General features: G+C 39.8%; 1 protein-coding gene across 2 annotated transcripts in view; it reads left to right on the forward strand.

Moving 5' to 3' along the window:
• The first annotated feature begins 203 nt into the window (after positions 1 to 203).
• LOC102984355 (nuclear envelope pore membrane protein POM 121C) overlaps positions 204 to 13922 on the forward strand; it is a 21751-nt gene continuing 8032 nt past the window's right edge. For both annotated transcript variants that reach the window (XM_007123197.4, XM_007123198.4), the window contains exons 1-5: positions 204 to 784; positions 1734 to 1949; positions 2253 to 2411; positions 3994 to 4074; positions 5760 to 5931. In XM_007123197.4, the coding sequence (XP_007123259.3) occupies positions 210 to 784; positions 1734 to 1949; positions 2253 to 2411; positions 3994 to 4074; positions 5760 to 5931 (1203 nt within the window). In that variant the 5' untranslated portion in view covers positions 204 to 209. The remainder of the gene's footprint in view (positions 785 to 1733; positions 1950 to 2252; positions 2412 to 3993; positions 4075 to 5759; positions 5932 to 13922) is intronic.

The raw sequence follows: 13922 nt of genomic DNA on the forward strand, positions 1-13922 counted from the left end.
TACACGCGGGACAAGAATCATAACTCAGCGTTTAGCGAGGCGGCATTTTCTGAAATGGGTCGGGTCTAGCGCGTCGCCAGGGAGTAGCTTTTCCCTTCGCTGTCGCGCGTCCGAGTCGCGTGCGCAGTGACGCAGTCGGCGCGCGGTGACGCGCGCGCGGCGCGGTGCACGCTGGGATATTTAAGTCTTCTCCGCGGCGCGGAGCCGCGATGTCTCCGGCGGCTTCGGCGGCTGGAGGAGGCGACCGACGGCGGCCGTTAGCGAGTGTCAGGGCCGGCCGGGGCCGGGGCTGGGGCTGCGGCGGGCCGGCCGGGGCGGCGCTTCTCGTCTTGTCGCTGCTCGGCCTCCTGCTGTACCTGGTGCCGGCGGCGGCTGCGCTGGCCTGGCTGGCTGTGGGGGCTACCGCGGCCTGGTGGGGACTGAGCCGCGAGCCCCGGGGTTCGCGCGCCTTCTCGCTGGTTCGGAACGCCAGGCGTCAGCGAACACTGCTCGCCTCGCCTCCGGCCAAGTCGGCAGTAAACGGAAATCTTCTAGAGCCGCGGAACCTGCTGGAAGGACCCGACCCCGCTGAACTGCTCCTCTTGGGCAGTTACCTGGGCAAGCCCGGCCCCCCGCAGCCCGCCCCCGCCCCCGCCCCGGAGAGCAGGGACCTGCGGGAGAGGCCGGGCCGACGCCCTCCCGCCCGCACCGCGCCGCCCGCTCAGTCGGCGCATCCCCGTGGCGTTCAAGTTCACCCCTTCCTCCCCACTCCTCTCCTCCGATCCTCTAGGAGGCCTTCCCACCGGTAAGATAACCCTGATCTTTCCAACACTCTCCTCTCTGTCGACGGGCTTTGAATTGAGGACTTTACTTTCAAATCCGATTTTCTTTTTCATTAAGTCCAAAGTGGATTCTGTGTCGTTTGTCATCTTAAACACCTTCATGCGTGTCAGTCGTCTCCTGCCCCCCTTTACCCTTTGGAATGAGATATGATGCCACAGCTGTTCCCTTCATTTTAGTTCTTAAACCTGTCTGAATTTTCATACAGTATAGATTTAGCAGAATACTTGATAAACCATTAAGTATCCCTACTTCTAGTGAAAATGTCTTTATCTTTCGAGTGTAGTCATAGAGTATGTTTTGTTAGATTTTTTTTCTTTGGACCACTAAGAGAAATTCTATGGTTAGCCGAGCTCAAAGAGGTGTTCCCGGGAAACACCTCTTTGATTGATAAAACTTGGTAGATAAAGATGATCAAATCAAAGAGACAGTTTCATTTAGTCCCAATAGCTCAGTGATACAAGAGAATACAAAAATTTGGTGAAAATATTAGATTCTTGAAAAGTACATTTATTTGAGAAGATGAATGTTTAGGTGTTATTAGGTGTTAAAAATGTTTAACTTTGAGTGTATGTTACTGATGGATCAGCATAAAAGAGTGAAGCATTCTTGAAAAGTTTCTCCCTACACATCCTAACACACACTTTTCTTCCATCGTAGTTTGCTTGTGTGGACAAGGTTTTCAATTTCCCTCTCAAATTGTTGAAGTACAGTGTAGGGACAGCTGTTAAGCAGCTGTCACTTTCTGCCCTTAGGCGAAATGGGGGAAAGTTGCCATAAAAATACCATGTGTTCTTTGCTGCTTAGAAAGAGGTTTAAACTCTTTGGAAAATATCTGAACCCACGTGCTTCTTTAGTCATTTAAATTTTCTGACATTCCTTTAAGTTTCTTTGGTATCTCCCATTCTTCACAGGGATTGTGGGGCTTTATCACATCGGTTTGTAATAACACCTCGAAGAAGATATCCAATTCAACAGACCCAATATTCCTTGCTGGGGGTACTTCCCACAGTATGCTGGAATGGTTATCACAAGAAGACTGTACTATCTGCTCGTAATTCCAAAATGGTGTGCAGCCCAGTGACAGTGAGGATTGCTCCTCCGGATAGCAGATTGACTCGTTCTCCGATGTGAGTATTGTCGTTGGAAGAATAGACTCCTGTTTGTCCACTTTATTCTTTGGTTATTCCTGTGACAAAGCAAAAAAAGAAGTAGCTGCTTATTTGAATGAGAAATCCCAAATTTTAGTAATTGAACCATCTTTTTGTTTTGTTTGCCTTGGACTGTAGCTTTAATTGCAAAGGGTGATTTCTGTGAGTGTATAAATTATACTTTGCTTGTTGGTTAGCTTCTGATGTCCAGTGACTGAAGTCTGTGCTATATGGCATGGTAATTAAAATATCTTGATGCTGGAATCTTATCTTTCATTGTAGACGAGAGCAAATTATCAACTCAACACTGTCCTCACCATCAACTAGTGCCCCAGACCCATGTGCAAAGGAGACCGTACTGAATGCCCTCAAAGAGAGGAAGAAAAGGACAGTGGAGGAGGAAGACCAAATATTTGCTGATGGCCAGGAAAATAAAAGAAGGTAACAGTCCCAACAGAGTAATAACAGGCCTCTCAGGTGGGCTCCCGGGATTTGTTGAAATATAGATCACTCTCCAAAAGATATAGAGGCCAGCTCCAGTTTGTGACCCTTAGTAGGTCCTGTTCTTTGGCTTTCATGGAAGAGCTTGGTAACAAGGGCTTTAATGCTGTTCATTTCCTAAGACACATGTTAGATAAATTTTGTAATTTACCTTTTCCATAAGTACTAGAGATACGCCAATAACTATTAGCCATGTTAGCCTCATACTTTTGATACAAACGCGTTAAACGTTTTATTTTTGAGAGAGCATGCTTAAAGTCTTCTCCTCACAATCTCGTGTTGTTTAATTATTTGGGTAACCACCAGTTGCAGTATTGTGATTGTGCTGAGGGGAGTGCTTGGCAAAGAAAAGTGAGGACTAGGGTATGGTAGACTTATCAGTAATGAGAGTAAAACCAGTTTCATTATTTTCTTTTCAGTAACTTAATGAAAATGGGTGTTAAGGCTTTAACAGGCTGCAAAGGAGTCAGTTAAGGAGTCCAGTCATTTTTCTAATTCAATAAATTGAGTACCCACTATGTGTACAGCGGAGAGAGCTTTGAACAAGACAGAGTCCTCATGGGACTTGTTTGAGGAAAAGAGACCAAAAACTAAGGATAATAAAATAAGCAAGATAATTATCAATTATAAGTTTATAGAGATAAAAAACAGTGATATAACAGAGGGTAATGAGAAGGGGGCTTCTTTATATAAGGTGGGCAAAGAAGTGCTCTCTGAGGAGACAGTGGACCCCACACTAAAATCATTGGCCCCATTACCTAGAGAAGATTGTTCATATCCTATAGGTTCAAAATTGGTCAGCTTTGATGCTGTAAATGACAAAATTGAGTAGGGAAATGTTAATCAGTGCAAGTGTATGTATGTAACGGGAAGATCACGTAATCATGACTAGAGATAGGATTGACAAGTGAGCAATTTGAGCTAATGTCAACTAGCTAAGTAGGCGTGGCAGCGGGTGGGGAGGTGTGGAGGTGGGAGAAGAAATAACAACTATTTTTATGGTGCAGATAGGTTTCTCATGTTCTGCAGGGTGGTAATTTTGCTTGACCCCAGTGAGCCTATAACTGAGGATTCTGTACTATCTTTCCCATTATGGGAATAAGCAGTGATTATGTGCACCATGCATAGGCCCTTCTTCTATGTGATATGTAAAGTTTTTCCTTAATAGACTTGCCATATTAACCTCTAGAGCACTATAGGATGTGTGGGTTAATCCCTAAAGGGTTGTTTTTGTTTTCAGTTTGGGGATGGTAGGATGTTAAATTTGTGATTCTGATACTTTGGTGAGAAGTTAGCAAATAATTGATACACATGAAGAGTTCAAAAGGTCTTGAAGTAGTTTCATACTTTTCTTATTGCCTGGACGCTCTTAGCATAAATTTACCTTTTGGAATCTTTGGAGTTGAAGCATCCCTCTTCTTGTCTAGCATGGAACCTGTGCTCCATAGGAATAGTATAGGGTCCCAAGAATATGGGAAAGAAAAGTAACTTCATTTAATTGAGAGTTTTTTTATTTGTCTAGGCGCCATGATAGCAGTGGGAGCGGACATTCAGCATTTGAGCCCCTGGTGGCCAATGGAGTCCCTGCTTCTTTTGTGCCTAAGTAAGTGAGAATCCATGGGTGAGATATAGACTGTTTGGAAAAAGGGAATTATCAGAGTTATTGTCCTGTAGACTTTCTTGGCTTTTTTGCATTGCTTTATTAGTTCAGGTTCAAATCTTTGAAGTTGGAGAGGAACATTTCGAGTAACTTGCCACAATAACTATCTTCTAATTCCTTTTAATATTTTTTCATTAATATGGATAAAACACACTAAGGCTAAGAGGGTTTGTAAATATATTTAATAACCAAGTATATAAACAGAAAGATCACAAGGTTTGTGCAATGGATAAAATGCAACAATATGAAATTTAAGGTAAATATTAAATCTCTACATTTGAGTTTAAGTACATTTGAGGAGGAATTGGCTGGGAGGAAAAGTGGCTAGGAAATATGTGTGAAAAGCCTTGTGGTAATGTATACGCTTAATTTGAGTCAGCAGTATGATATGGTTGCCAGAAAAGCTAATGTGCTCCTAGTCTGTGCTGATAGAAGAGCAAAGACTAGAATGAGGCCGGTGAGTGGTAGGCTTGCTCCTCTTAGCTCTTCTCAGATTGTCTGTGGAGTGAGTGTGTTTGGTTTGGTGTACTACACTGTAAGGATGTACACAGACTGAAATTCATTCTGAGTGGAGCAGCTAAGATTTTATGGGCTGGTGGTGGGTAAGGCAGTTTTGAAGGGGTATGAATACTAGCCCAGAGAAGAAAAATCTCAAGGAGAATAAGGAAATTTGGATAATGGTCTCCAAAATATGGAAGGACTGTCGCGTGAAAAAAAGAAAAACAATTTGCTCAGTTTGACTCCAAATAGTATCCATGGGTGAAAGTTAGAGGAAATACATTTTCATCCAGTATAAGAATAAACTGATCTGTGGTTGAGTATCATAACAGGGGTTGGATGACTTATTCTACAGGAAAGATGTACAGGGAATTTCTGTTTCAGTTGGAAGCTGAGAAAAAATGATTGGTTTCTCTTAACTCTGATATTTTTTAAAAACAGTTTTATTGAGATATAACTGGCGAATAATAAACTGCCTGTTTAAAGTGTACAATTTGATAAGTTTTGACTTGCATACACCTGTGAAACCATCACTACAGTCAAGATAATGAATGTAAACATCACCTCCAAAAGTTTCCCCATGCCCCTTAGTAATACCTCCCTCCATCCTGTCCCCATCTCCAGGTATCTGCTAATCTGTTTTCTGTCACTGTAGATTAGTGTGCATTTTCTAGACTATTATATCAGTGGACTCATATATTTGATTTTTAAAATATTTGGCTTTCTCTTCCTGACTGTCAGATATATTTAGCCAAATTGTTAATAATAAAATTAAGAGCATTATGCTCTTTTATTAAGTTTTTTTTTCTAAGACTTTTATTAAGTTTTTTTTTTTAAGAAAGATTTTGTGTCCATGGACAAAGCCTTAAAAGAATGTCTTTAGGGCTTCCCTGGTGGCGCAGTGGTTGAGAATCCGCCTGCCGATGCAGGGGACACGGGTTCGTGCCCCGGTCCGGGAGGATCCCACATGCCGTGGAACAGCTGGGCCCGTGAGCCATGGCCGCTGAGCCTGCGCTCCGCAACGGGAGACACCACAACAGTGAGAGGCCCGCGTACGGCAAAAAAAAAAAAGAAAAAAAAAAAGAATGTCTTTAATAATACATCTAACTATCTTTTCCCCTTTTTATTAGGCCTGGATCTCTGAAGAGAGGTCTCAATTTCCAGAGCTCAGATGATCACTCGAATAAGAGATCCCGCACCTCTTCTATGAGCTCCTTGACAAGCACGTACACAGGTGGCATCCCTAGCTCCAGCCGCAATGCCATTACCAGTTCTTACAGTTCTACTCGAGGTCTCTCTCAGGTACATTTGTCTTGCTCGGTGGGAGAAATGGGTTCCTAGCATTAATTAATCGATCAGCCAGTGTTTACTACCTGGTTATCTGTAGATACTTTCTATCTGTCAGATATTGGGATTACCATTAACAGAAGATACAAACCCTTGAGTGTTAACTATAGACCAGTGGAACAGAATAGAAAGCCCAAAAAGTAAAGCAATCATATGTGGAAACCTGATACAAGACAGAGGCATTATTGCAGATAAATGGGCAAAGGACGAATAATTCAGTAAATGATATTAATTTAATCAAAAGGTAGATTGAGTCCAGATTGCATTGGATCATAAAAGAAATTTATCCTATAGGCACTGAGAATTTAATGAAAGTTTTTAAAATAAGAAGTGGTTGTAATTCTTTTTTAGAAAGAGGATGTAGTATAGCCTAGGGAACAGAGCAAGCTTTGCTACCAGACAGGTGTGGGTTCCAGGCTTGGCTCTGACACCTAGTAGCTCTGGGGCCTTGGGCAAGTAAATCACTTAAACTCTTTGTCTCATTTTTAAATCATTATTGTAAAGACTGAAGGTAGTGTTTGAAAAGTACCCATTACAGTGCCTGTTAATAAGTGGGTACCCAATATATAGTAGCTAGGAAAAAATAAAGCATGTGTGGAGGAAGATTTTCGAGGGGAGAAAAATTTTGAGATAAGTTAATCCAGAAGGCTCTTACAGTAATATAAATGAAAGATGAGTTTGATAGGTGAGGAATAGTATTTAATTTGTGTCTCTTATGAGTGAGTTTGAGCAGCTTTTCATATACAGTACTAGAGAAACATATTCCAAATGAACTAAAGATTTAAATTAAAATAGAAACCATAAAAATAAATGTTTGCAAAAGCAGGCTTCTCGGAATTCCCTGGTGGTCCAGTGGTTAGGACTCGGCGCTTTCATTGCCGGGGGCCCTGGGTTGGATCCCTGGTGGGGGAACTAAGGTCTCACAAGCCGTACAACCCGCAGCAAAAAAAAAAAAAAAAAAAAAAAAAAAGGATGCTAGTGGGAGCATCAGTTGGTACAGTTCCCTAGAGGGCAGTGTGGCCATTGTTATTAGCATTAGAGATGCACATGCCCTTTGATCCAGCAGGTTTACTTTTAGGAATTAACCCTACACGTATACTCAAAGACATATATAAGGATGTTGATTGTAGCATTATTTTTGCAGAAGCTTGGAAACAATGTAAACATACCTTTTTAGTGGGCTGGTTGAATGACTTACAGTATTTCCGTAAGTTGAAATACTGTGTAACTGTTAAAAACAGTAAGGCAGCTTTAATAGGCACTGATGTGAATGAGCTCAAAATATTATATTTAAAAAGCATGGTGCAGAACTGTGTGTATAGTGTCCTCTATTCATGCTTCTGGTTTCTTTAATCTTTTGACGTGTATAGAATAATGTTGACAGGATATATTAGAAACTGTAATAACTATTGGATAGGAAGGAAACTTTTTACTGAATTCTTGTTGGAATTTGTAACGTGCTACAATATTACCTTTCCTGGTTTCAGAATTTTTTTTAAGTATAGATAACTGTTAAGTAAAAATTCCCCTGTCCTGGCTATCTCAGTGTCCATCCCATAGGTACCTATTGTTAACATTCCTACTATGTATGCAAACACAGATGATACACAAGATTTCTGGTCTGTTTAACAAAATGGAATCATAGCATATATGGTTTTTCTGCATCTTTTTTAATCATTATATATTGCATAGCATTCCATGTCATGTAATCTATCTAATGGCTGTTTTAAAATTAGAGTATATAATGTGCAGAAAAACAAATATAGATGTACAGCTCCATGTAACCATCACCCAGGTCAAGTAATAAATCATTTTCAATGTGCAGAAGCCCCTCTCATACCCACTCACAGTCACTACTTCTTCCCTCCTTCCTTCCTCAATATTAGCATCATATATAGTTTTCCCTGTTTTTGAATTTTATATAAATGGAAACAGAATATGCTTTCTTTTGTGTTTGGCTTCTTTCATTCAACATTTTACTTGTGAGATTCATTCATGTTGTTGCATGTGGTCGTAGGTCTTTCATTTTCATTGCTGAATACTGTTCCATTATATGAATATACCACAATTAATTTATCCATTCTACCATTGGACATTGGAGTTTCCAGTTGGGAGCTGTTATGCATAATGCTGCTATGGACATTCTTATATAAGTCTTTTTTTTTTTTTTAATTTAAGCATAGTTGATTTACAATGTTGTGTTAATTACTGCTACACAGCAAAGTGATGATTATACATACATATACATTCTTTTTTAAAAAAATTCTTGTTATGGTTTATCATAGAATATTGAATATAGTTCTCTGGGCTATACAGTAGGACCTTGTTGTTTATCCATCCTGTATATAAAAGCTTCTATCTGCTAACCCCAACCTCCCACTCCATCCCTCCCCCAACCTCCTCCCCCTTGGCAACCACCAGTCTGTTCTCTGTGATTCTGTTTCATAGATAGGTTCATTTGTGTCATATTTTAGATTCCACATGTAAGTGGTATATGGTATTTGTCTTTCTGACTTCACTTAGTATGATAATCTCTAGTTGCATCCATGTTGCTGCAAATGGTATTATTTCGTTCTTTTTTATGGTTGAGTAGTGTCCCATTGTATATATGTACCACATCTTCTTTATCCATTCATCTGTTGATGGACATTTACGTTGTTTCCATGTCTTGGCTGTTGTGAATAGTGCTGCTTTGTGTAAGTCTTTTTTTTTTTCCCCGTACTGCACAGTTTGTGGGATCTTAGTTTCCCGTCCAGATATCAAACCTGTGCCCCCTGCACTGGAAGCGCAGAGTCCTAACCACTGGACCACTAGTGGTCTAGGGTTATTCCCTGTATAATTCTTTTTAAGGTGATGTTTCAGTTGATTCTCCTACCAGTGCAGTATGAGATTTTGTTCCTGTGTTTATAAATCTTCACTTGGTGAAATCTAACACTTGGTGTTGCCTGTCTCTTTAATTACCCATTCCAGTGAGTGTGAAGTAGTATTTCATTGTGGTCTTAAATTGTATTTCTCTGATTAATAATGAAATAGAGGTATGAACTGTTCATTGGCCATTTGTATGTCCTTTTTTATGAAGGGCCTGTTCAAGTTTCTTGGCTCTTTTCTATTAGGTTGTCTGTCTTTTTCTTACTGATTTATGTAAGGTCTTTATATATTTTAGATACAAGGTCTCTGTGAATTATATGTGTTGCAACAAGTAAGTGTCCTACTCTGTGGCTCACCATTTCATTCTTTTCACTCTTTTCACTTATGGTTAGTGTATTTTGTGTACTGTTGAGGAAGTCTTTGCCTCCCTAAGGTCATGATGATATTCTCTTATGCTACCCTCTAGAAGCTTTATTATTTTTCCTTTTTACGTTTAGATCTATAATCCTCTTGAAATTGATTTTTGTGTATGATGTAAGGTAGGGATCAAAATTAGTATTTTTCCATCTAAATATCCATTTGACTCAGCAACATTTATTGAAAGGCCCATCCTTTTCCTATTGCTCTGCAGCACCACCTTTGTCATAATTTGTGTCAGTATATCTGTAGATCCATTTCTGTTGATAGATTCTGTTTTGTTGCACTGGTCTGTTTTTCTGCCCCGTGCCACACAGTCTCTAAGTTTTGTTATCTAGTAGAGTAAGTCATCTAACTTTCTCATTTCTCTCATTCCTCTTCAGAATTGTCTTGGATCTTGGCCCTTTGCATTTCTATACAATTTTATCATCTTGTCAACTTCCACACCAGAAAATTTGCTAAGATATTGATTGGGATTACCGTTAATCTACCAATTATTTTGTAGAGAGTTGACGTTTACAATATTGAATCTTCCAGTCCATGCACATGGGGTAGTCTTCAGTTATTTACATCATCTTTAACTTATCTGTGCAGTGGTTTTACATATTTTTTATTACATTTATTCCTAGGTACATGTTTTTGATGCTATTATAAATAGCATATTAGAAATTTGTTACTGATGTATAGTAATACAACTGATTTTTGTATTCAGAAAATTTGCTAAATTCTGAATATTCATCTCTATATTCTTTAGGATTTTTGTATGTACATCATGTTGTCTACAATAAAAACAGTTTTTTTCTTTCTTTTTAATTCTAGTATTTTTTTTTAGTTTTTTAGAAATTAATTTTTAAAATTTATTTATTTTTGGCTGTGTTGGGTCTTCGTTGCTGCGTGCAGGCTTTCTCTAGTTGCCGCGAGTGGGGGCTACTCTTCGTTTTGGTACACGGGCTTCTCATTGCGTTGGTTTTTCTTGTTGCGGAGCACAGGCTCTAGGCACGCGGGCTTCAGTAGGTGTGGCACGTGGGCTCAGTAGTTGTGGCTCGCGGGCTCTAGAGCGCAGGCTCAGTAGTTGTGGCACACGGGCTTAGTTGCTCCGCGGCATGCAGTATCTTCCTGGACCAGGGCTGTCACCCATGTCCCCTGCCTTGGCAGGCAGATTCTTAACCACTGCGCCACCAAGGAAGTCCCTGAATATTATCTTCTTACATACTTTTTTGTTGTTTTGTTTTACTGTCAGACATTGGGTGGGGGTGGGGGGGGCAATGACTTGAAGCTCTGAATGATGGTATCTTCCTCCAGAGAGGTCTGTCTTTTGCCTCTGGCAGGCAGCTAGGATAGGGACAGATTACCCCTGTACAGTTGGAATTGACATGATTCTGAGTTGGCTGTCAGTTCTTGTGAGGGCTGGTTTATTTCTGATTTGCCCTGTACCCTACTATGTAGCCTTTGGGATTCCAACCAAAAGCCTAAGGTGTATATTAGGGCCCCTCTACTTTGGAAAGCCCTGAATTCCGGTTTTGTCTTCCCAGCCCTACAGGGCTGCCAAAAGCTTTTCTCAGCCTCTCAACTGCAGCTTTTACTTTTGGAGTGGGCAGTCGCCCTGAGGCTCCTCACCTACCGGCGCCTCTTCTCTGTCTTACCGCCACAGTGTCTCACTGCCTTGGTAGCTCTCCATACCACCACACCTTCAAACGTGTATTTTATATTTTCTTCAGCATTTTTTATTTGTCCTCCACAGCAGGGTTGGTCTGAAACAACATAGTCAATATGTAATAACCTATAATGGAAAAGAATCTGAAAAAGAATGTATACACACACATATATGTATGTATAACTGAATCACTTTGCTATACACCTGAAACATTATAAATCAACTATATATCAATAAAAAATAAATGGTGCTTATGCATTTAAAAAAAAACCAAACAAATCCATAGCCTGAAACATGGTCAGATTTTGTTTTTAAGCACCCTCACCCCTGGTAGAGCCTGTGACCTACGGCAAGTAATATACTCACTGACACTAATAGCTTCTGGGTGTTTTATTGTAAGTAGTTACCAGTCCCCTGTTTGTGTGTGATATTTGAATATATAATGCTCTCAGAAGGAGAAGTTCTAGAACAGAGAGCATAGTATACTTTCAATTTTGATCATAATTATCTTTGAAATGGTCTATGGCATGAGTTATTTTAAATTATCAGGAAAGTAAGGAAGTCTTTGGACGTGGAGATTAGAGTAATATGAAAGTTCTTTATGTTGAAACTTCTCTTTCAAAGAAATGTGTACTGAAGCAGTAAACATCCCCAGTAGTCAATAGAGATGACAGCCCTTCTATTTGGTGCAAGTGGTAGTAGAGATATTTGACTTAATTGTATTTTTCCAGAGGAGCAGTAGTATATAGCCAACCCACAGCTGCCCAAACTAGAAGTTCTAGCTTTGATATTATAAAATCATTACAAATATTAGACCGGTGCCAATTAGAGAAAGTGAACTGTCCTTAGATCTCGTTGTGCGTGACACTGATATCTTCATAAGTCTTATATAAGACTTGTCATTTTCCAAAGTAGGAATAGTAACCCTGGCCTTCAAAACCTCAAAACCCTAGCTTGCATTTCTGACCCTGTCCCTTATTATTCCTTTACATATACCCTATATTTAAGCCAAAGCAGCATATTTGTTATCTTGTAAGAGCACCTAATTCCTTCCTGCTTTGTTTCCTTTTCTTGTTCTGTTCTCCATTCGGAATCATGTGTCCATCCTACTGCAAGCCTATAAAGTTTGTCTTTCTTCAGGTGTTTTTGTCAGATTATGAAGGACCATCACATGTGTCACCTTCATCCTTTAGTATTCTTCTAACCGAACTCTGCATAATCTCTCTCTTCTTGGACTCCTTTTTAGAGACTTCGTTCATCTCTTGTCTATTATAGTCAATTGGTGTACCATCCTGTCTCTTTTCTAGATTGTAAATTTCTTGATGATGGGAATGGTCTTGCTTATCCTTGTATTCTTTGTAAAGTATAAAGGATAGTACCTTTATGAAGTAGGAACTTGACAAAAATTGAATTACAGTGCAGAACTAAATTGACTGCTGGATACATAGATTGACGGTTTCTTTTTATGACTTGGCTTGGTATAGCCTTTGCCCACTTTTCATTTGATAATGTTTATTATGTTTATATGGAATTGCAAGACTTTCACTTTTACATGTTAAGGCTATTAACTTATCACTTTAGTTGAATATATCTACCTTTTAATTTTGTTTCTAGTTATGTTTTTGTTTCATTTTGGAGTGTTTTTGTTTCCTGTCCACATACATTTTATTTCTAGTTTATGCAAACATTACTGTGGTTGAAAATTCAGATGGTACAGAGTATATAGTAAAGTCTCCTTCCCACATGGAGACATTTTTATTTAGAGAGGTTTTTAGTTGTCCTATGACAGTCTGTCAGTTTTCTTTCCTTTGTTTCTGGAATAGAAAGTCTTTTCCCTACCCCAAGTTATTTAAGAGCTCATTTGGTTTTTTTAAATAGTTCTTTATGACACCTGGATTGTGTGTGTGTGTGTGCAGTCTATGAAGTCGAGATAGAACATTTCCCTCCTAATTGTTGAACCAGGTTGTCTTCCACCCTGGCTAAAGGTTAGAATCACCTTTGGCACTTCGTTAAAAATACAGGTGTGAGGCCTAAGCATTTGTTGTTTTTTCAGGTGGCTGTCCTTTCTCGTTATTTACCTGAGCATAACATAAAAAACTATTATTGGTTTCAGCTTTTTTCTCAAGCTCCTTCTGAGTCTTTGTTTCCTGACATTAGTCTTATGAAACTATTCTACTGCTTTACCACCTGTCTTTGATTTAAAACCCTCTTTACCTTTTTAAAATTTTTATTAAGCATTGTTGCCTCCCTGTTTGTGCTTATATGATGCAGTTTTACTGAGTAAGAAATCACTAGAAGCTCCTCAATAGGAAAAATGCCTATGGTTATAGTTCAGTATCTTTGTAAATAGGCCAGAGACAGTGAACCTATTTGCAGAGAGCTTGCTCTTTGTCAAGTACTTTGCTGCTAGGCCCCTTCGAAGGAGGCAGAGATGAAAACAGACTACCTTTGCTATCAGGGGACTCCACTTGGTGGAGAGACAGATGCATGGATAATTATAACGATAAATACCACTGATGCTGCAAAAGTCATAGATGTCATGATCGTATATTTAAAAAAAATAAAGTTAATAAAGTAAAACTGAAAATTTAATGAGAGCAAAACTAAATTAGTTTACTGGCTTACCTTCATTGGAACAGTTTAATTTACTTTTATCATTTCCACAGACAATATAGAGTAAACGTGTATGCACATCATAGCTCTAAACCATTACTGAATGTGACAGTCCACTTTTTAAAAAATTTTATTCATTTATTTTATTTTTGGCTGTGTTGGGTCTTCGTTTCTGTGCGAGGGCTTTCTCTAGTTGTGGCGAGAGGGGGCCATTCTTCATCGCGGTGTGCGGGCCTCTCACTATCGTGGCCTGTCTTGTTGTGGAGCACAGTCTCCAGACACGCAGGCTCAGCAGTTGTGGCTCACGGGGCTAGTTGCTCCGTGGCATGTGGTATCTTCCCAGACCAGAGCTCGAACCCGTGTCCCCTGCATTAGCAGGCAGATTCTCAACCAC

This window comes from Physeter macrocephalus, chromosome 14 (genome assembly GCF_002837175.3).
Source record: "Physeter macrocephalus isolate SW-GA chromosome 14, ASM283717v5, whole genome shotgun sequence".
NCBI classification, from domain to species: domain Eukaryota; kingdom Metazoa; phylum Chordata; class Mammalia; order Artiodactyla; family Physeteridae; genus Physeter; species Physeter macrocephalus.